The 20957-nt window shown below is 50.2% G+C and overlaps 1 protein-coding gene across 1 annotated transcript in view; it reads left to right on the plus strand.

Moving 5' to 3' along the window:
• Window positions 1–20957, plus strand: part of PLXNA2 (plexin A2) — a 212875-nt gene that overhangs the window by 130428 nt on the left and 61490 nt on the right. Inside the window, exons 5-9 of the mRNA XM_030302600.1 lie at window positions 4217–4317; window positions 7576–7699; window positions 9428–9581; window positions 10212–10308; window positions 13583–13697. Coding sequence (XP_030158460.1) covers window positions 4217–4317; window positions 7576–7699; window positions 9428–9581; window positions 10212–10308; window positions 13583–13697 — 591 coding nt within the window. The remainder of the gene's footprint in view (window positions 1–4216; window positions 4318–7575; window positions 7700–9427; window positions 9582–10211; window positions 10309–13582; window positions 13698–20957) is intronic.

Genomic DNA, 20957 nt, shown 5'->3' on the forward strand with positions numbered 1-20957 from the left:
CCTGGCTGAGAGGTGGCAGGCTGGAGAGCTCAGAGACTTCATATGTCCCCAGTTCTGTGGTCTTCTCCCTCCTTTCCAGCTGAGCCCACACCTGCTCTTCCAGATTTCTACCCAGTGCTCCCTTGCTCTCACACAAGGTTTTCTGAAGAAACTCTGCTTCCCCTTTGCACAGGGGTCTTCCCGCCCGGAACGTTCTTCATCTGCGTCAATGTTAGTCACCCTCCAGGACCCGGGCACGTGCCTTGTTTCTCACAAAGCCTGCTTGGGACCCCCTTCTAGAGCAGCACCGTCCCATAGAAATCAAACACAAGCCACGAGTGCAAGCTCTGTGAACAATTTTAACTTTTCTAGCAGCTGTATATTTTTTTAAATTTTTTAATGTTTATGTTTTGAGAGAGAGAGAGAAACAGAGCAGGAGCGGGGGAGGGCCAGAGAGAGAAGGAGACCCAGAATCCAAAGCAGGCTCCAGGCTCTGAGCTGTCAGCACAGAGGCCGACGCGGGGCTCAAACCCACAAACTGGGAGATCATGACCTGAGCCGAAGTCGGACGCCTAACCGACTGACCCACCCAAGCGCCCCTCGTAGCTATATTTTTAAAAGTAAGAGGGAAAGAAGTGACATTAATAATCGATTTTATTTAACCCAATATTTGAAATTTTTCATTTTTTTAACGTCTCAAAAAATTATTAATATGATATTTTCCTTTTTTTTTTTCATACAAAAATCCTCAAAACTTAGGGTTTATTGTGTCCTGATAGCACATCTCGGTTTGAACTGGCCACATTTCAGATGCTTATAGCCACAAGAGAGAGTGGCTATCGCATTGGACCCAGAAGACGTAAGAGTATTTTCTCTTTGCTCTGAATTCTCTCAGCTCTCTTACAATGCCTCTCTTAGAACACACATCACTTTCTTGGGGTTTGTTTGTTTGTTTGCTTGTTTTATTGCTAGTCTGTTTGCAACTTGAAGGTGATGGCTGTGTTTTACTGCGGCTGTTGTTTTCATTACCCTGAAGTGCCTAGTGCTGGCCTGTATGTAGGATGTGGTCCGTGAGTATCGGTTGATGAATGAATATAGAAGCACATGAACATAGCAAAGACAGAGAACCCACAGAAACATGTCACGTTGAGGGTCTCCTCCCGGTCCCTGTGACATTTCTGGCTTCTGGTTTGCGCATGGCTATTACATCTTTGAGGAGGGCATCATTCGAGTCTTAAACCGCCCCCCCCCCCAGTAAGTTTCCTGTTTCACTTCTCTCTTCCACTCAGTGCATTACAAAAAAAGAGAGAAATTCCCACCAGGAGGGCCCAGGAAACAGGAAAAATAGTTGTGCTCTTGGTTTCATGTTTGGAGAAGAACAGGGTTCTCACTATCTCCGTGGCACTTGGCGTGAAAGTGGGCTTTGTTGCCGGGGACACTGCTCCCATTCAGGGCCCCCTTTCCCAGCTGCTGAGAGCCGGGCTGTGTTTTGACAGACGGGCCGAATGCAATGCAGACAGTTGTTTTAATTTCCAGCCAGATGCAGACATCACTCACGCGGATCCCGAAACCCAAGAAAGGGAGGCTGGGCGCTGGGTTGCTGCGCTCAGGCCTCAGAGGGCAGGCTGGAGGGGGTGGGCGGAAGCCATCCCCGGCAGTGGGGTCACAGATATCCTGAAGGGCTGAGAGCCTCAGACCCAGGAGAGGCACACTAGGAGAGTGCCTGGCAGGTACCTTCCAGAAAGGTGCTCCTTGTAGGAATCACAGGCCATGAGTCAGGGGGGAAGGGTTGCTTCTTAAGGCAATGTGATGCCAGTGGCTGGTGGCAATGGCTGCATATTCGCTTTTAACCGTACCAAGTCATTCAGGGCAGAAATCCTAACAGTCTCAGGGAGGAGTTAGATAAACCGTGGGAAATCAAATCCCAAACATCAGAATCGAAGGACAAATGCGGCCTCCCTCGGAGGGAGGGCAGCAATGGCTTTCACGGCCTTCCAGACACCTGTCACCTCGACTCCGCTTACGCATCCCAGTGACGGGAGTCCCTTCCGGAAGTGAGGGCTTTGCGTTATTGGACAGCCTCGACTTTCCTAGGTTGGGCTTTCCTGAAACTTCTTACCCATGAGTCCTAGATCAGACCACATCCTAACCACTCTTCCGGGAAGGATCTACCCGGTTGAACAACGCCGCTCTTGGAGAGAGGCCTGAGCTGGGAAGTCCCCAGAGTGGGGTGGCCTGTCTCCATCCTGACATTATTTCTGCAGCCCATGAACAAATTAGCCCCTTGAGCTCTTATATCACCCCATCAGGGCACGCTGGGCATCGAGTCGATGCAAACCCTCAGGTCGGGTACACAGGAGCTATTTCAGACCAGCCTCCACTTACAGTACCAGTGTTTTCAACTGAATTGCAAGGCTTTATGATTATCCTTCCTGCATTTCTTTTTTTTTTTTTTTAAAGTTTATTTCTTTATCTTGAGGGAGAGCGCACAAGCGTGATGGGGGAGGGGCAGAGAAAGAGGGACCGAGAATCCCAAGCAGCCGCGGGGCTCGAACCCACGGACCACAAGATCATGATCTGAGCCAAAACCAAGAGTCGGACACCTAATAGCCTGAGCCTCCCAGGCGCCCCTCTGTATTTTTGTTACTAAAAGGAGGTTAGGAATGTTTAGAGCTGATTATGCCACTCACTTCTAGGAAAGCCTTGTCATGTGACTCTTAGGTGTTATGAGGTGGTAGGAAGGAGGGACACCCAACATAGAAAGGACGCTTCCTGGGGGCTGGTGCACGAGACCCTTCATCGTCTGGCCCCCGAGTGCCCCCCCCTTGCATCTCACCCCGGCCCATCCGGGGTACACCCTTGAGTTATGCTGAACTTACCCACGATTACTTTTGCTCGTGATGATCACTTCTCATGCTGCCCTTCTGGGTCTGTGCGTGGGCCCACTACTACCCTGACTCCCGCTTATCCCAGTGGCCCCTTCTCCAAACAGGTTGTACCCTGCACCCCGCCTATAAGTTCACCCCCGTCCCGTGTGAGGACCTCCATCTTTGCAGTGACAAGCTCCCCCTGGACTTGAGCTCTGCGGGGCAGGATCTATGCCCTGATGGCTGGCACTTCTCTCTCACCTGGCACCCGAGCCTCCCTCTAATGACATCTGATAAACATTTGCTAGATAAGCACGTTAGATGTATCCCAAGCCTCTCAGGATGATGCTGTGAAAGTGCCTTCGCAGGTCCTCTGTCCCTCTGCCAGAGGCAGAGCACCGTGCGATAGGACACTGGCTCGCATTTGTACTTGAGGTCACGCATCCGGTGGGGGGGGACCTCTGTACCCCGACAGAGGACAACCCATCCCCAGCCCGGCCAGTGGTTTTCGCAGCCCAGCAGCCCTGCTGCCCCAGCCAGTGGTGGTACCTAGCGTGACAAATGGAGGACTTCTGTCCTCTGGCCCCCTTACCTGGCCTGAGTGTCACACACGCTGGACAGGTGGAGGTGCCCGGTCCAAACAGGCCTGGCTCAAGCCCCTGTTGGGGAAGCTGGCAGGAGTTTGCTGGGGCTACACCCTTGGAGTGGGGGGACAGGGGCTTGGTCGGTAAATTGTCACTTTCCCCAGCAAGGCGGAATCAGGCAGGCAGCTCATCTCCGTGGATGTTCCCATGTAGCCAGACTTTTCAAAGGATGGGAGATTTACTAGAAAAACTGAATGCAGACATCAGAGAATGGGATAATTGGATCCAGGTGGTATGTTTGGTTGGCTGTAAAGAGACTGCCATGCAATGAATATTATTTGATAGGAAAAGTTTCTCCTTCTCTCCCTTTATAAATTTTTCTGTGCGGGCAGGATGTCTCAGCCCAAGCCCAGCTGAAAGCCCTTCAGAGACAAGTTGGTGGCACTCAATAGGCTTTCAGCAGAGTTAACCATTTTCAGCACTTACCGCAAGCCCATTTCCCGCACGGACTCGGGCGGCAGGCAGAAGGACTTTGGTGGCAGGCAGAAGGACGCAGGACGATTTGCTTCTGCCTCTGGCGATGGCAAGAAGCAGCCTTGCGTCTTCCGCCCCAGAAACACATGCCCCCCCACCCCCGCCCACCCCGCACCAGGCACATAGATGAGAACACAGAACGGCCATCGATTTATCCCCTAGCGTCACCTCTTTCGGGGCAGTGACCGTGCAGGTGTGGGTAGGTGTCATCCCTACCTGATCTAACCGTGCTCTCTTTCGTCCCTCTGGCAGATCACCAGGGTCCCCGTGGAATCCTGTGAACAGTACACGACCTGTGGGGAGTGTCTGAGCTCGGGGGACCCTCACTGCGGCTGGTGTGCTTTGCACAACATGTAAGTTGGGGAGCGTTCTGAAAAAGGGCCCGGGGTGTAGACCACCAGGTGCTTTCCTGGGAGGGTTGATGAGGCTGTGACAGTGGCTTGCGTGGGGAGAGGGGAATTTCCAGTAATTCTCATCGAGGTTGGAGAGCAGGAAGAGAGGCCAAGGGCGGGGGGTCCTTCCTTCCCAGTGTTAGTGCCTTTGCCTTGCTTTCATGTCCAAGTTCTGCCCTCCTGGCTTTTCTGAAGCTGCACCTTGTCAACACGGGGAAGAGTAGTGGTACGGGCAAAACTCACAAGGGCGGGTGGAGAACCCCCGAGAACCTCCTCGGTGCACCCTGAACGAGGTGCCTCTTGCCGTCAGCGTGCAGATAGCAGTGCGCTAGGGTGGGGGAACCCGGACTCCAGCGAGCCGCTGTGTGTCTGTGCATGGTGCACTGACCGCCCTGGGCCTCCACTTTCCCAGCGCTGAATAGGAATAATGCCTACCTGGAAGGTAAACCGTGAGGATTCAATGAAATAATAAATGTTTTGGAAGTACAGAAGCCCAGAATAGGCTCTCCGAATCAAAATAGTTATCATGAGCTCTGAACCTTTGAGAGGACCCTTCTGGCCTCATTAATTCAAGTTTTGAGAAGTCTGCACCTCACTCTAACTTGCCTCACACCCCTATTCAGACGCATCCTTGCCGGTAGAATCCCAGCTCCATAGAAATGCAAAATCACACTTAAACTTCCTAATTCCAAGAGCCCCCAGGGAGGGAATAGGGTGACAACCCAAAGGCGGCGGGAGCTGGCCAGGAATTCTGTTCCCCAATGGAGCTGGAAGCTCTGTGGCTTCGTGCCAGCCAGCAAAGCATCTCCATGAAATGTGCCGGGTTTGGGGTGGAGGCGGAGGCGGGGGGCCAGAGTTCAGGGTCCTGCACAATAGCTCTTGGCTTCCAGCCTCTGCAGCAGGTGTTGCGAGGGCTATGGAGGGAGGGAGGGAAGCGGGCGCCTCACAGATGCAAAATCCGGACTGGATTTGAGCCCACAAATACTGGGTTCCCTGCTTGGGTTTGGAGGTAGGAGACTCCTCCAGAAGTTTTGCGTGCGCGCACACACACACACGCGCACACACACTCACACGCACACACACTCACACTATGCTCTCACCAGAACCCAGGCAGTGAGGGAGTCACCATTCAGGTCAGACAAGTGGTACAGATTCCGACGCCCCAGGAGTGGCAAAGGCGGCTAAAACTGTTTCCCCTCCGTGAGGCCGAGCGGCCAGCCAGCTGAATCTCCCACCAGCAGGGTTGATTCCTCTGGAGAACCTGCCAGCTGCCCCCACTCTGTGGAAGTGTCCTAGACTACCTGTCCTCTCCCTGTGCTGTGGGCGTGCAGCCACACCATCCGCACCCTGCCCCCTGCCTGGCCCTCCCCGCTTCTGTGCCGGTGCACTTGTCACACGGAACACACCCCTTACAGATGGGGGATCATCATTTATTCAACAGCACGGACAACCGTGCTCCCCAGCCTGTGCCGGAGGCCACGGATCTACCACAGTGCCTGAGTCTCCCGGTGGCCCCACACCACCCCTGTCATGCTCCTGTCTGGGTAGGCTGTGGCTTCTAGAAGGGCCGAGCCACATCAGGATTGCCTGTGATTTCCTCCGTCCTCTACCTGTGGCAGACAATCAGTCCCTCCCCCCTATGGGCACATCTCTTCTTCCGGCACCTCTGCCTCCCAGGAGCACTCCGGAACAAGCTACTTCCTGTTTCTTTCCAGAGCTTTCTCCCCTTAGATCTTTCTCACGGTCACCTACGCCCCCGCAGTGCCCTCCCACCTGCCACTGGCGGCCGGCCTAGGTAACGGGAAGCAGACGATGGGCCCATTCTAGTTCCCAGGCCCACCCGCTGGACTTTAACGGAGGCAGAGGCCGAGGGAGATTGCTGAAGAGGCTCTGGGTCTGGGGGGATTTGAAACCTTCCAGTCTCTTCTGTATGCCTTGCTCTTGCAAGTCTGTTATTGTCTCCAAGGCTATTTATCTCTGTTAGGGCTGTTGCCATAAATAGTATGATAAAAAAGAGCCATTTCAGTGAGTCAATGAGATAAAGGCCCCAGTCAAGAGCTCACTTTAGAGCTATCTTAAGGATTCACTTAAACCTCAATAATTCTTTTCTTTGACAGCATTCATATTTAGATCCATTATGTGCCTGGAAAGGAAGAGGGGAGGGGCTTGGGCGGGGGCGGGGAGTTTGGTGGGAATCACTGCTGGATTGTGGGATTGTGGCATCTTGTATCTCGGTGGCTACTTGGTTGGAGAAGCACCGGGCCCTACAGCGTGTTCCCATGTGACACCGGTGACAGCCCGACGCTCCTGCGTGCAGGCGTCACCATGCCCACCTGCCACACTGGGCAGAGAGCCTCCAGCCAGGGATGAAGCTGTCGGGAGAAATGGCCACACGGCTTTCTGACAGAGGCAGCCCTGGCTGAGACTCTTGGCCTGTCTCTCTGTCTCCAGGCATTATTGCACACCGCAAATATTTATTTAAAATATACCATGTGACAGGTAGAATACCTCAATGAATAAAACATGGTCCCTGCCTTCAGAGAGCCATTAATCCAGCCCCAAGATCACATGTGCACCGCCCGATACAGCTAAGACTTGTCTAGATTTTTCCATTTTTTTGGAGTAGAATAATAACACGAAGAGTCATCATCATTATTATTATCATAAGGGCCTAAAACCCATTTTCTAAGCACTAACTGATTTAATCCTTACACTAGCCCTATGAGGTAGGGTAATGTCACTATCCTCACCATGTTATAGTTGAGGAAACTGAGGCTCGGAGAGACTAAGTAACTTGCCCAAAGGGACACAGCTAGTATGCAGTTGATGGGTGGGGGCGGGGAGGGGGTAGGATCCAGGCAAACTGGCTCCAAAGCTCATATCCTCGGCCTCTTGTGCACTAATTCTCACATTCCCCAAATGTCCCACCGTTGCTCACCGAACATCCTATAAAGATACTATGTGTCAGGAGCTATTCTTTATGCCAAATTTGTACCTCCTGTATCGAGAGTTAATCCCACTTCCTCTTAGTCGGTGTTTAACTGCCATCAGGACCATCTGGGAGTCACCCAAGCTCTCTGGGGTAAGTGAAAAGCATAATGACAAGACAAGCCACAAGCCTCAGAGCAGCAAACCCCTCTTACAACCCCCCAGGGGACAGTGGAACCAAACAGATGGGTCTCCGTGGCCTGACCTCTTGTGAATCTGTGTGTACGGCAGGTGCTCCCGCAGGGACAAGTGCCAGCGGGCCTGGGAACCTAATCGATTTGCCGCCAGCATCAGCCAGTGCATGAGCCTCGAGGTGCATCCCAGCAGCATCTCAGTGTCTGAACACAGCCGCCTGGTAAGTAACTCATCCTACCTAGGGAGCTCGTGGAGGGGACAGGCACAGAGCGCCCTTCCGTGTGTGCGTGTGTTCCTTTAACACTTGCACGTGTGTCTGTGACTGGAGCACACTTTAAAGGCTCCAAGGAAACTTTGTGTTTGGAGAAACCCTATGATAACTCTTAATGTAAAGGGCACAGCCCCTCTCCACACTCCCTGCAAACTCATCACCCGTTGATCTGTTTTGTAAATCTAGATGTTGCATTTAGTAACAGCTATGATATGGTGCAACCCAATACAAAATAACGCATTTTTCTTCACTATAGGCTGTATTTACATTCCTCCACCTACCATTTTTTCACAGAGACCTTAGAGTTGTGTGTGTATGTGTGTGTGTGTGTGTGTGTGTGTGTGAGAGAGAGAGAGAGAGAGAGAGAGAGAGAGAGAGGAGAGACAGAGACAAAGAGACTGAGACTTAATTCACAGCCAGTATGCACTTAAAGAGAATATTAAAGAGAATAAAATAGCCCTTAACCACCTGTCGAGGTACAACCCAAAATATTTCATGTCCTCAGGCCCTGCACGATCATTTCCTTCTGAAGGTTTTATGAGCGTTTACGGATGTTAATTAGTTAATGAACCTTCCAAGATTTCTGTTCATTCATCCCCACCAGGAGGTTTTGGCTCCCATGGAGCTGAGGGAACAAATAGGGGAGTTTGTACCTAAGTCTCTGGCCCCATGGAAACGAAACTGGGGCAGAGATTCAGCAGCAAACAAATGCCTGGAGAGGCTAGGTGACACTCATTGTGCTAAGAAACCACTGCAAATAAATGCAGCCAGGTGTTGGTAGGAAGACAAAGGGAGACCTACCCAGTGGCTCCCAACTTGGAGGCCACCGCGGGGGTGGTGGGGGTATTGTCACCATGAACCCTTGTGGTCACTCCCTGTTGCTAGAGGAAGCCGGTCTTCAGATCCTTCACCTGTTGTTTCAAATACCGCTTAGATGTTCTATTGTGGTCGTTGAGAACAAACTCATTTCTGGCAGTCTGAGGAATTGTTACCCTTCCGAGCAGGGCGCTCAAACTTGCAAAGACTGGGAGGTGCTGGCCTGGATCATTGGAACGCATAGACAGCAGCAGACATCCTCCGAGAGGCTGGTGTCCGAGTCCCTTGCTTTCTCTGACCCCCACAGCTCCCTGTGGAGCCACTGCCCTACTCGAGGGGTGCTGTCCGTGAGCAGAGCACCCAGGGTAGGGGGGTACAGAGAAGCAGAAGCTCCTAGGACACCCACCGACCTGATAAGCAGCCCCTGAATAACAGCTAGGCTGTCTTCCCCCAACGTGGTAAACCTCCAGATTGGTAAGCCAGCATTAAGACTTGTTTGTAAAGGGCTCAGCTCATGACCTGCTTTCCAGTTTCACGGTTTCATGTCAGAATGATGAGGGTCCGAGATGGGCTGCGGTAACTTTCCCTCCAGTGCCCCTCACTCAGTCCTTTCTGATGCGGGGCAAGATTGAAAAATAAACTAATAATGATGTTAATAAAGACCATTGACTGCTGTCAGGGCTGCTGTAACTGTTCCGTGTCAAAGCCGGAAGATCACCTGGACCAGTGTCTTGCCTTAACAGATGAGGTCTGGGGAGATTAGTGAGCACCCGGCCACGGCAGGGCCAGGTCTCCTGAGCCCCTGGGTCTCTTCCTGCGGCATCATCTCCTTGATCCTCGGCCTCTTTGCTCCTCCCACAGCTCAGCCTGGTTGTGAGTGATGCTCCAGACCTGTCTGCGGGCATCTCCTGTGCCTTTGGGAACCTGACAGAGGTGGACGGACAGGTGTCTGGGAGCCAGGTCATCTGCATCTCACCGGGGCCCAAGGATGTCCCTGTCATCCCTCTGGATCAAGGTAAGAAGCGTGTGCCATGAGAGTCACATGCCAGGGACTGCCCTTACCAGAACGGCCAAGAGTACAGGGCACAGGGGATGGGGGGTGGTGAGTACCAGCGCAAAAGTTGCCTGACCACATCTTCATATTGCAGACGTTAATACGGGCTTATGATATAACTCGTTTGAGTTTGAAAGCTGCTTGTCATGCCCCGAAGTGAAATTCCGGAAGAAGGAAATCCCCTGCTCCCATTTGGGCTAAGTCTGCACAGTGTGCCGAGAGTGTTCCCAGACTTCCCTCCGAGGGCTGCAGCCAGTGATTTTCAGCGGGGTTCTCCCCATGGCACTGGGGGCTTGAGGGGCTCTGGCCTAATATTTCTGAAAGGCTTTCAGTAACTGAACTTTTGCCTCAGCAAAAGCAAGGGGTTCTGTGGGATCGGATTCGTTCTGTTTTCCCTAAGAGGGGGTGTGGGGCAGTCTGGGCCTCCGTGATAGGTGTCTCAGCAGGACCAAAGGGACTCTCTTGGGACCAAAGACAACTCAGGCAGCGTCGTGCCCCAAGAGAGCCCTTCAGTGGCTTAATGGATTATACCCAGATTCTCCACTGGGCCCCCAGATTGCTACCCTCTCCTTTCTCCCCCCCCGCCCCCAGACTGGTTTGGGCTAGAGCTGCAGCTGAGATCCAAGGAGACAGGGAAGATGTTTGTCAGCACTGAGTTCAAGTTCTACAACTGCAGCGCCCACCAACTGTAAGTACTTACCGGGAGGGAGTCTTACTCTGGGCCTGGCTGTGGGTGTGGCGTTTCTCCAAGCTCGAACCGGGTTGTATTCACCTCCCAGTCTCCCCCCAGGCCCTCAGTTCTGTCTGCCTCATTCAGTGAGAGTCAATGGAATGGCATTCACTCTCCACGGCCTCTGATCTCATGCAGACCCCCTTGCCTGGCTCCCCAACCACCCTTCCCCCAGTTCTCAAGCCAGGACAGTAAGAACAAAGTGTGAAGTGAAGGCAGTGGTCATGGCCCAAGGATCGTAAGAAAATTTCTCTATTTCAGACCAGCGGGTGGTAGCTTTGAGTGCGGAGATGGACAGTGAATGGAGTTTAGACACATCCTCCACGACCAAGTCGAGGGGGACTCATTAAGAGGCAGCTACGCACACAGCTACCCCTAGAGAAGGATGTGATGTAATGACCCCAGGCTGGGAGGGGAGAGGAGACTTTAACTCCACTGTGGTCCAAATCCAGGCTTCAAATTTTTAAACTGTTTTAATGTTTACTTATTTTTTGAGAGAGAGATCGCGCGCGAGTGGGGGAGGTGCAGAGAGAAGGAGGGGGACACAGAATCTGAAGCAGGCTCCAGGCCCTGAGCTGTCGGCACAGAAGCCTGACGCGGGGCTCGAACTCATGGACTGTGAGATCATGACCTGAGCCAAAGTCAGACGCTTAACCAACTGAGCCACTCAGGCACCCCTAGCCTTCAACTTTTTAAAGAGGAGAGGGTAGCCAGACCAAACCAGCAGCCTCCAGAAGGGCTTGATAGAGCCCAGGTGACCTCACCAGCTATCTCCAGCAGTGGGTGCCCACAAGGTATGAGATTCTGCAGCTGTGCAGGAAGAAAGACCCATGTTTAGCTTCTAACAATCTTCTCTGGAAGAAAAACTGAGGCTCCTTCCATACAAACTGGGAACTTGTATGCTACTTAATTTAAAAAGAGGGAAACAGGTCTCTATAATAGGGCCACGTAAAGGCCACTGGACCAGTGACCATGGCCATTCCACAAAGAGAAAGATCAAGCAACAATTCCATACCAAGCAGAGCAATAATTGGGAATATTCCATGGACCCTCTTTTCCATTCCCCAGAACAGGAACAACCTGAGGTCTATGTAACTCCAAGGTGTCAAGTCTGTGGGGTCCTGGCAGTGGACATGAGGAGTTCAGCAGTCCACATGGGAAGAGGGCCTATTTGCGGCTAAGCCCAAAAGGGATCATTAGCCATTAACATAGACAAATGAGTCAGTCCTCCTTAGTCTCTCCCCTCCTCTGATCTTGATTTTGATGATGAGAATCATCTACTTGGAGTTTTAGGGTCCCTGCAGTAGTTAAGGAAGGAGACGCAGCTGAGCCCCATTGGGACAAGTCAATCAATAGCTGTGCCGAGATCGACAGGACAAGTGGTAAAAATGGCCTGGGGGGGTGGGGGGTGCAGGGCAGTAAGTATTGAAGATGAAGAACAGTCGCCCACTGACCACTGCGTCCCAATCCCAGCTAACCCAGTTTGGAGGGGAAATGCAAGCATCTTGGAGAAAGAAACTCCCAACCGCCTTCCCAAACTCCAACACAGCGGTGATGGAATTCATTGTTTGTGAGAAGCACCCTCATTTCCATGGCTGTTTGCTGTGATGTCACCACTTTGCATTGCTATGGCAACAGAAATGCAGTCATAGGCAGCAAGTTTAAGCAAAAAAAAAAAAAAAAAAAAGAAAAGAAAAGAAAGAAAAAGAAAAAAGCAGATCTCCTGGACAGGAAAGATTCCATTTTACCCCAAACACTATGTGTCTTACCCTTCTCTGCTCCAGGCATTAGTAGCAAAAAGTCACAGAATCAAGTTCAACCCTCTGCTTTTAATATGGTAAACTAAGGCCCCCAGGGGATAAGGGCTACAGCAAGGATCACAAAATCACAAGTAGACGAGCCTGCAACCCTTCTCATCATACTCTGTCCATTTTCATTATTTACTTGCTGAAGCATAGCACGTTAGCAGGAACCGGCCAATCTGGCCTAAGCTCAGAAACAGAATAACTTTGGGCATTTCCAGAAGGGGATGAAACTGATCGGCACGGAGAAGATGAGGTGTCATTGGGCTAATGCACCCACAATAGGGTGGCATATTAGCCAGTCATCCCCTGGACGGACACCCATCGGCCCAAATCTAAAGAGAGCACCCACCAGGTGGCGCCAGATTGCAGACCCAGCGGTGTCCCTTCCAGGTTGGTCTAGTTGTGGAAGGCTAGACCAGGGGAGCTGACAAGGAGCAGGAAGACCAACCCCTCCCCCTACAAAACCCGACTCCTTTGTAATGGGCGGGTCACACACAGCCAGCATACTACACACAGCCTCAGGTGAAACCAGACGAAAGAAGCCCTCACCCTGGCAAGAAATTGATGAGCCACACACATATGGCCACACGCCTATGCCTGGCTACTTGGAGAGTGGTACAAAATTACCAGTTAATATCGGCAACTCCCCCAAAGCCCAGAAACACAGGTGACTGAACTAGTTGTTAACACTCGAAAGTGACTTAAGAGCTTAAAAGCACAGGTAATTTATGCATTTGAAAATAACACTCACATTTAACATTGTACCTTTCAAAACCATTTCCTACACATTATCTTGTTTGATGCTAAACAGCCCTGTGGAGCAGACAGGAAAGTTTTATGACAGATGGATGAAGAAATTCCAGTGCATAAAGTGAAGTGACTTACTCAAGGTGACCCCAGTGGCAGTGGCAACACTGGAATCCTATCTGCCCAGTTTCTATCCCGGTGCTTTTCTGTATTATAAGCTGTTCTCTTGTAAGTGGTGGTGGGCTGATAAATGTTTCACTGCTAGCAATCGGGGGGCGGGGGGGACCCAGTATGTAGCATTTTCCGATGTCTACGGTGTAAATACTCTGCCCATGGCTGGTTTCAAGCTACTAACATGATGCCAACCCACTTGCAAAATTCCTGAAAATGTAAATAACCAGCTGTCATGAGCTAATGCAGGCCAGTTCTAGCACATCATTGCTTCATAAGTTACGTTATTTCCACTTTGGATTCCTTTTTTCCTTCCAATTTTCTGCTCCTATGAATGTCTTCAAGGGAGAATGCACGGTTCTCAGTGCTGGAGGATGGCCCCACAAATCAACCCTCCTGAGAGACAGACTAGGAGAACAGCCTTCCATCATGACCCATGGGCTACCTGGAACCCTTACCTTCCCTGTCTGATCCCTTCTCTTTGCCCCTTACTTTCTCCATCCTTGCAGGTGCCTGTCTTGTGTCAACAGCGCCTTCCGCTGTCATTGGTGCAAGTACCGGAACCTCTGCACTCATGACCCCACCACCTGCTCCTTCCAGGAGGGCCGGATCAACATTTCAGAGGTAAGCAAGGCTCACTTTGGCATATGATGTTCCCAGTAAAGCTGAGTGGCCCTCCCTTTTCAGATGGGCAGTCCAATGGCTTGGCCATCTCCTTGCCCTGACCCATCTTGGTCTTCTTTCTGGAGATTCTACATGTTACAAAACCACGTTATTATAAAACTCAAAAAAAAAAAAAAAGTGGCAGAAAATACCCCAGAGGCCGAGAAATAGGCTGTATCTTCTAGACTCTTAAGATTCTTTACATTCAAAGGCTTGAGGGGAACTGAGGGTTGAGACTGAAAGCTAAGGGGACATATCCAACCAACCAGACTCCATTGTCCAGAAGAGTGCAGTGAATGGCATTTATTCTTTGAGTCTAAGCCCTTTGCTTGGCTGCAGACATAGTCCAGCTCAATAGAACATTCACTCTCAACCATTCTTTCATGCCAACCTCTCTTCCAAGTCTAAGTTTCAATGATTCTTTGACTCTGATGTATGACTGGGTGGGTGGCCTTATAGAAAGAGAAGGAAATTCAGCTGGTGGAAAGAACCAGGCCTTGCTAAAAGTCCCAGTTTATCATACAGGCAGTGTTCCATCCCTAGAGCCCGACCTACCTTTGTTATTCACACAGTGAAATATCAAATTGCCTGTCTTTCCATGAATATCACATCCAGTTATTCACTGACGTTGACTTGGACGTTAACAGCTGGTTGGGTTTGAATGACTATAAAGACCTAGTATTCATGCAAATCGCATGTGTGTGTATACATGTGCAATTCCCCTCTTCTTCCACCATTTAGAAAACCTGCAAATGTCAATAAGGGACAGTGTAGCACTTTCATACTCTACTATACTCTTTCTATACACATGGCCCTCTTGCACTAGACTAGAAGCTCCTTGAAGGCAAGGGCTGTATCTAATCTTTAAATCCTCACTGTCTTCTTCAGGGAATGTTTGCAGAATGCATGGGTGAAGGAAAGAAGGAATGACCGCTTTGCCCAAATGCCATTGATAGGAAGGGTTCCTTGGATCTACGTGTCCAAGGTGTCAAGAAATAGAGTCTTACGTGTCTCCGAGTCTTGACCGCAGTGCTAGTTGCTTCTCTGAATAAACATAAGAAAGTCAGCCTTAATGTACACATATCAGATCGTCATGACATATACGTTTACATGTCTTACCATGTTATTTGTCAATTATACCTCAAAAAGCTAAACAAATTAAATAATAGTAGGCCTTGACCCGTTTCTCAAACACGCACACCCATGGCCGTGAATTCCGCTCAGTGTCTGAAATAATATGTGTTCTATTCAGCCGGAAAAATGGAATTTGCCGGTCTTGAAAGAGAGAAACATAGAGGGTGTCCACAGGTGGTATTGAAGACAGGCCATCCGCTGGTGCCCCTAGCGTGCTGGAACCAGTTATCTAGTGCCCTGAAAACCTTTCAGAAAAAGATCTCCCCGCAGCCAGTTGGTGTGCTTTGATGTATCTGACCCGAAAGCACTAATCTGGTCTTAGTGGACACTGGAAATTAATCCCAGCCCTGGGATTCTGCAAGAGTATGGAACTGCTTTCGGGCCAATCTTCTCATTCAGAGGAAGCGGCCCAAGGGCCGAGGGTATGGAGTGGAGGGTGGTCCCCCAGCTTGGGAGTCAGCCGAAGAATGGCGAAGGGAGGCGGGGCAGACCAGGAACGGCAGAAACCACAGATGGGGCTGCTCAGAGGCAGAGGCCTGGCAGTGCGGAGATGGTGATAAAGGGTCTCGGAAACTGACCTTCATATGGGCCGCTTCTACGCTTCTGAGTTCCTTAATAAAAAAAAGGCGAGGCAGACCACAAAACACAGAGAAAGAGAGAGAGAGAGAGAGAGAAGTGCAGGTCTAAACAAGAGAGAGCAGCTGCTTCATTGTCTCCCAGGGGCTCCCCCTCGGGCTGAGAGAAACCCAAAGCCAAGCCTGAAAGCGCCCTGCAGCTGGAATAAGGGCAGGGGGAATGGCTTAAGGACCAAGACAAATAAACTCTGCCGGGGTGTGGAAGCCAGAAGGCTAATTGGAAACATGCCGGCCTCCCTCATGCCCTTTAGAAGTCACTGGAACACACGGTTCCCTCTCAGCCACGGGGGAGAGACTCCGATGTTCCAGAAAGCTGGACCTGAGAGAAGAGGTTGCCACTAGGTAACTCAGGAGTGAGTTAATATTCAAAGAACCCTGGGGGCGAACCCAAAGACTTCCCACCACCTTTCAGTTTCACTTTCCCGAATGTCTGTGGCTTCCGGGGAAGAGGTGCCCTTTGTCCCTTCCTCACCTCCCACCTCTGCTTAGTGGGATGGGACTGGGCTGCCATTCTCTTACTGCTGATGTGCACCAGCCCCTGACGTGGGCCCTGGGATCGGCCGTCTGGAGGCCCGGTGATGGAAGCCTAGTCTGCAGCCGGCTCCTAACTTCACTCAGGAAAGACGAGCAGTGTGACGAGCGGTGTGCATTCCCAGCAAGCTTGTGAGGGCCACTTCCTCAGCTGCCTTGAATACTGCTGAGGCTCTTGGCCACAGCCATTCACACATCCCTTCCCAACAACTAGCTCCCAGGCCCTACTCTTTTCTGTCCAAAGCTCTGCTTCTGGAGAATTCCACTCCTGAAAATGCAGAGGACAGCTAAGATGCACGTATCCAGCTTGGGGGGGTGCGGGGCGGTGTTCCTTGCTGTATTAAGAGTCCAATCGGAAGTCGTTAGATTGTTCTGGGGACTGGAAATCCATGAACTGCCTCTTTGAGAGCCCTAGAATATCTCTTTTATACTTCCAGTAAGAGCCCCCTAACGGTGAATCCAAAAATCAAAATTTTGTCTGTGTACTTCCTAGAAACAATATCTAACCAATTAGCTCCATTGATCTAGAGAGCAACATTAATGTACACACGTTTGTAACTCTCTCACATGTGACAAGAGGTCTCAAAGCGTCTATGTCAGCGCAGGGGGCCAGCAGCAGCAGCCGCACCTGAGTGCTTGTTAGAAATTCAATTTCTTGGGCCCCCTCCCCAATGAGTCTAAAGATTGAGAGTCACTGACATACAGCATCTCAATTGATTCTTCAAACAGACCTGTGGTGTCACATAATTCATATTTGACATATGTCGTAACCAAGATGCTAAAAATTTAGGGTTTTTTGCCCAAGGCTACAAAAAACTCAGGCATCCAAAAGAGCTGAGTACAGCATGCTTTCTGCAGAAAACCAGAGCCGGTTAGCTTCCTTGTCTCCATGGCCGCGCTTGCCGGCAGGATCCCGATTTGGCTTTGTGCTATTTGGTCATGAGGGTTCAGGGTGTGCAGCTGGTGCAAATCCACCTTCACAGATGGAGAAACTACCCATGGAGGATGGGTCAGTAGTCCCACTTCCAGATACACAGCCAGCCAGCACGTTGAGGTCAATCTGCCTGCTGTTTCCAGAGGTCTGAGGGACCAAGTCCACACTTAGGCTTGACAATAAAGTACCTAATTAAAAAAAAAATGTGTATATATATATATATACACACACACACACACACACACACACACACATATTCTCATTTAAACTACTCTATGAAATGGATTCTATTACAGATTAATAAACTGAGGTTTAGATAAATTAAACAATTGTCTTAAGGTCATCAGATAAATGCAGACGCCATGACTCAGAATGTATGTCCCCAAGTTGACCCTGGATAAGTTGAAGTCCTCTGATACTGCATTTACATACACAACATGCACACACACACACACACAAGAAATAAGCAGTAGTATTAATGGTGTTAATCCAGTTTATTGCTGTTTACAACATACTTTCTTTTTTCTTTAATTTTTAAAAATTTTTTAATGTTTATTTTTGAGAGAGAGAGAGAAAGCATGAGCGGGGGAGGGCAGAGAGAGAGGGAGACACAGAATCTGAAGCAGGCTCCAGGCTCTGAGCTGTCAGCACAGAGCCCGACGCGGGGCTCGAACTCACGAATGGTGAGATCATGACCTGAGCCGAAGTCGGACATTTAACCAACTGAGCCACCCAGGCGCCCCTACAACATACGGTCTCTTCCATGCAGTTGAGGGTTGTTGGGTATGACTGGCCCCATTTTATCGATGAGGAAGCTGAATTTCAGTCGCACTGAAATTCAGTCTCTTGAGCTCTTTTAAGGTTATGAGCCAGACGTTCCCACTGCTCAGAGCACAGTCGATCTCTGATGGGGCCCCCCAAATCTCTGCCTCCCTGGGCTGGATCAAGCTGTAACATGGTGTTAGCAAGCAGGTATGCGCGGGAGTATGTATGGCTTTCAGCTTTAAAAGCTCATCTCTCTCCATGGCTAAACCAGGCCTAGTGAGATGTAGATACATAAATATCTTCTTTACGCCCTGTCCCCGGGGAAAGATAGAACCAAATAAATCCGATTAGCTTCCCGGGATACTGGCTGCTCTCTCTCTTTGAAGTCCAGTGGGTGAAGATAATGCCATTTCCACATGGGAGAAGTCGTTTCCGAGGGCCGGAGGGTCCCCCGCGCCCCAAGCCGGAGAAGCACAGCTAAACAGAGGGGGCGATGCGGCGGCAAGGCTCACGGGGCTCCCACGCCAGGGTCCTACGTAGCCATGGCTCCTCCTCCCCCGCCTACCCCCACCCCTGGGATGTTCCGAAAGAGGACATCTATTCATCCTGACAGAAACTCAAATTGCTGCCAAGGAGGTGATCCTGTTGCCCGTTGGCTGAGAGACAGAGGAGTAAGATGACCTGACGACAGTGGGGACCAGCAGTAGCAATGGGCATTTTAACAACACTGACAGCAGTAGTAACACCCTGCAGAAAAGGAATAATGTGATGACGTGCTCTCTTCTTAGGACAGGAAGTGTGTGTGTGTGTGTGTGTGTGTGTGCGCGCGCACACGTGTGTGCGTGCACGCACATGCTCACAGAAGCAATCAGGATAGAAGTGGCCTCATTGTGTCTGATGAAACCCATCGCCTTCCCCAAGGCCCCGAGCCGTTGAAGTTCCCACAACATGGCAGTTTTCTGGGCTGCTGGCTTTCCCACACCCGCCATCAGCCTTCCCTTCTGCCATTGCTACTTCCTCGTTAATACATTCACCAGAACCATTCATAACCCAAGGGTTCTGCATCTACCCTTGTTTTTCCAAGAAGAAAAGAGTATAACCTGGTCCCAACCCCTTTTTTTTCCTTTGCCCTAGAGAATAAGAGAAAGAATCCCACTCTGTCTGGCCTCAGGGAAATAGCCAAAAACAAACAAAAGATAAGACATCTGTTTTCTATGAGGCAGTTTTGGAACCTGTAGAGGCATTTGGGAAGCCCCTAATCATTGTCTTTAAATTTACTCCCAGAAGGTCTGAAACAGCAGACCATGGGTATCTTCTGTAAATTTTAGAATCCCTTTAAAAAAGAAACAAACAAACAAAAAACTCCCAAGAGTACTCATAAAGTGTCTTCTTAAGATTCTCCAACTCCAGGGGCGCCTGGGTGGCTCAGTCAGTTAAGCGCCTGACTTTGGCTCAGGTCGTGATGTCACAGCTGGTGAGTTCCAGCCCCGAGTCGGGCTCTGTGCTGATGGCTCAGAGCCTGGAGCTGAGTTGGATTCTGTGTCCCCTTCTCTCTCTGCCCCTCCCCCACCCGTACACGCATGCACACTTTCTCTCTCTCTCAAAAATAAACATTAAAAAAATGTTAACACAAAAATAAAAAAGATTCTCCAACCTCCAGGTTGGACCAGACTTAGCCCAGACAAAAAAGATGAGGAGGTGCCCACCCATGTGTGTGTATATTATATGTAAATATGTATACAATACAATAAACGTGTCTATAAATACGTATATTATATATGTGCATATTTGTCAAAGTTAAAAGAATTCTACAATCTTGTTTACTAACCCAAGACATTCTACTTCCAAAAACACATCTTTAAGACCTTGCTGGTGAAATTTGAATTTGTTCTCTGAGCTCATTCTCTGTCACAGATACACACACACACACACACACACACACACACACCTCATTATGCCTCAGCCTTTTTTCTAGTCTAAATTAAAATTCTAATTTATTAGACGTGACAGGGATTTGTTAGCCACCACCAAGAAGTATCTCCTTTTCCAGGGGATGCCTGGATTTCCCTAGAGTGGTGTTCATTTTTTTTTTCTTGGCTATAAATATATGAAAGACTCTGTCAAGAATGCCCTCAGGGCATGAAAGTGAAAGTGCAGTAAAGAGCAAGTTTATGAGTTGGCAGCTTGACTGACTGGCTTCTCGACAGGGACCCATCTGCTCTGGGCTTGCCTTATGATCCTGTCTCTTGTAGCAATCTCGCCCGCTTGGCGTCCCCACGTGCAGTTAGCCTACAGGTGAGGGAGGGCACCAGTGACCCCAGAAGTTCATCCGGGTCCTCCCAGAGAAGTGTCTGTGGAAAATTGCCCCAGCTTTTCATAAATTCTGAGGACTCCTTACTAGATTTGGACGTGTCCACTTAGTAATCATGTGACTCCAGAAACGGCGGCCATGTCTAACCCAAGCTTTAGGAATCAAACTCCTTCTCAGGTCTCTTGGTGTTCAGAAGGCAAGGCTTTCCCCTCATCTCTGAAGAATCTAGGAAGCTGGAGGTAGAAAGAAACGTTTGAGATCTTATCATCTGAGGCGAGTAAAATGTAGTCTGATCCCCTCAGGGCTCACACACCAGGGAGGAATACAAGTTAACAAGATGTTGCAATTCTGAGGGCAAAACTCGATCATGGGAGACTACTCGTAACCCACCCAGAAGGCCAGGGCAGGGAAAGGGTCAGGGACAGCTTTCCAGAAAAGGAGCCGCGGAGCTGAACTTGAAGGCTAATTAAGAGGCATTCAGCTACAGAGAGGCTGAGGCAAGGTCCGGGAGGACAAAGAGGGCCAGGAGGTGGTAGTGAGTGGTTCTAATGGAGAGAAAAGCATCTTCAAAGGACCAGAGGCCCATGAGTCAGGGACACTGTCTCTCAAAACTCATCTGAAGTCCCATGTGACTGGAGCAGGATGCACGAGGACCTTCTTACAGGGTAAGAAGGAGGCAGAGGCCAGGTGGAGAGGGCTTGTACCTGAGGCCCTGAGAAGAGCAGCAACTGCCTCAGCCCCATCTGTGGTCTAGCAGGCCTCCCAATCCCATAGCTGAACTGTCCATTGCTCAACGCTGCCTGTGTAAAGAAAGGCTTCCTACTAGGAATAGCCTCTAGCAACGGGACGGGGACACTTTTTCTGTCCCACACCTTGCAGGCAGTTCTGAGCAGGGCACTAAATGCCAATGG

Source organism: Lynx canadensis, chromosome F1 (genome assembly GCF_007474595.2).
Source record: "Lynx canadensis isolate LIC74 chromosome F1, mLynCan4.pri.v2, whole genome shotgun sequence".
Classification (NCBI taxonomy): Eukaryota; Metazoa; Chordata; class Mammalia; order Carnivora; family Felidae; genus Lynx; species Lynx canadensis.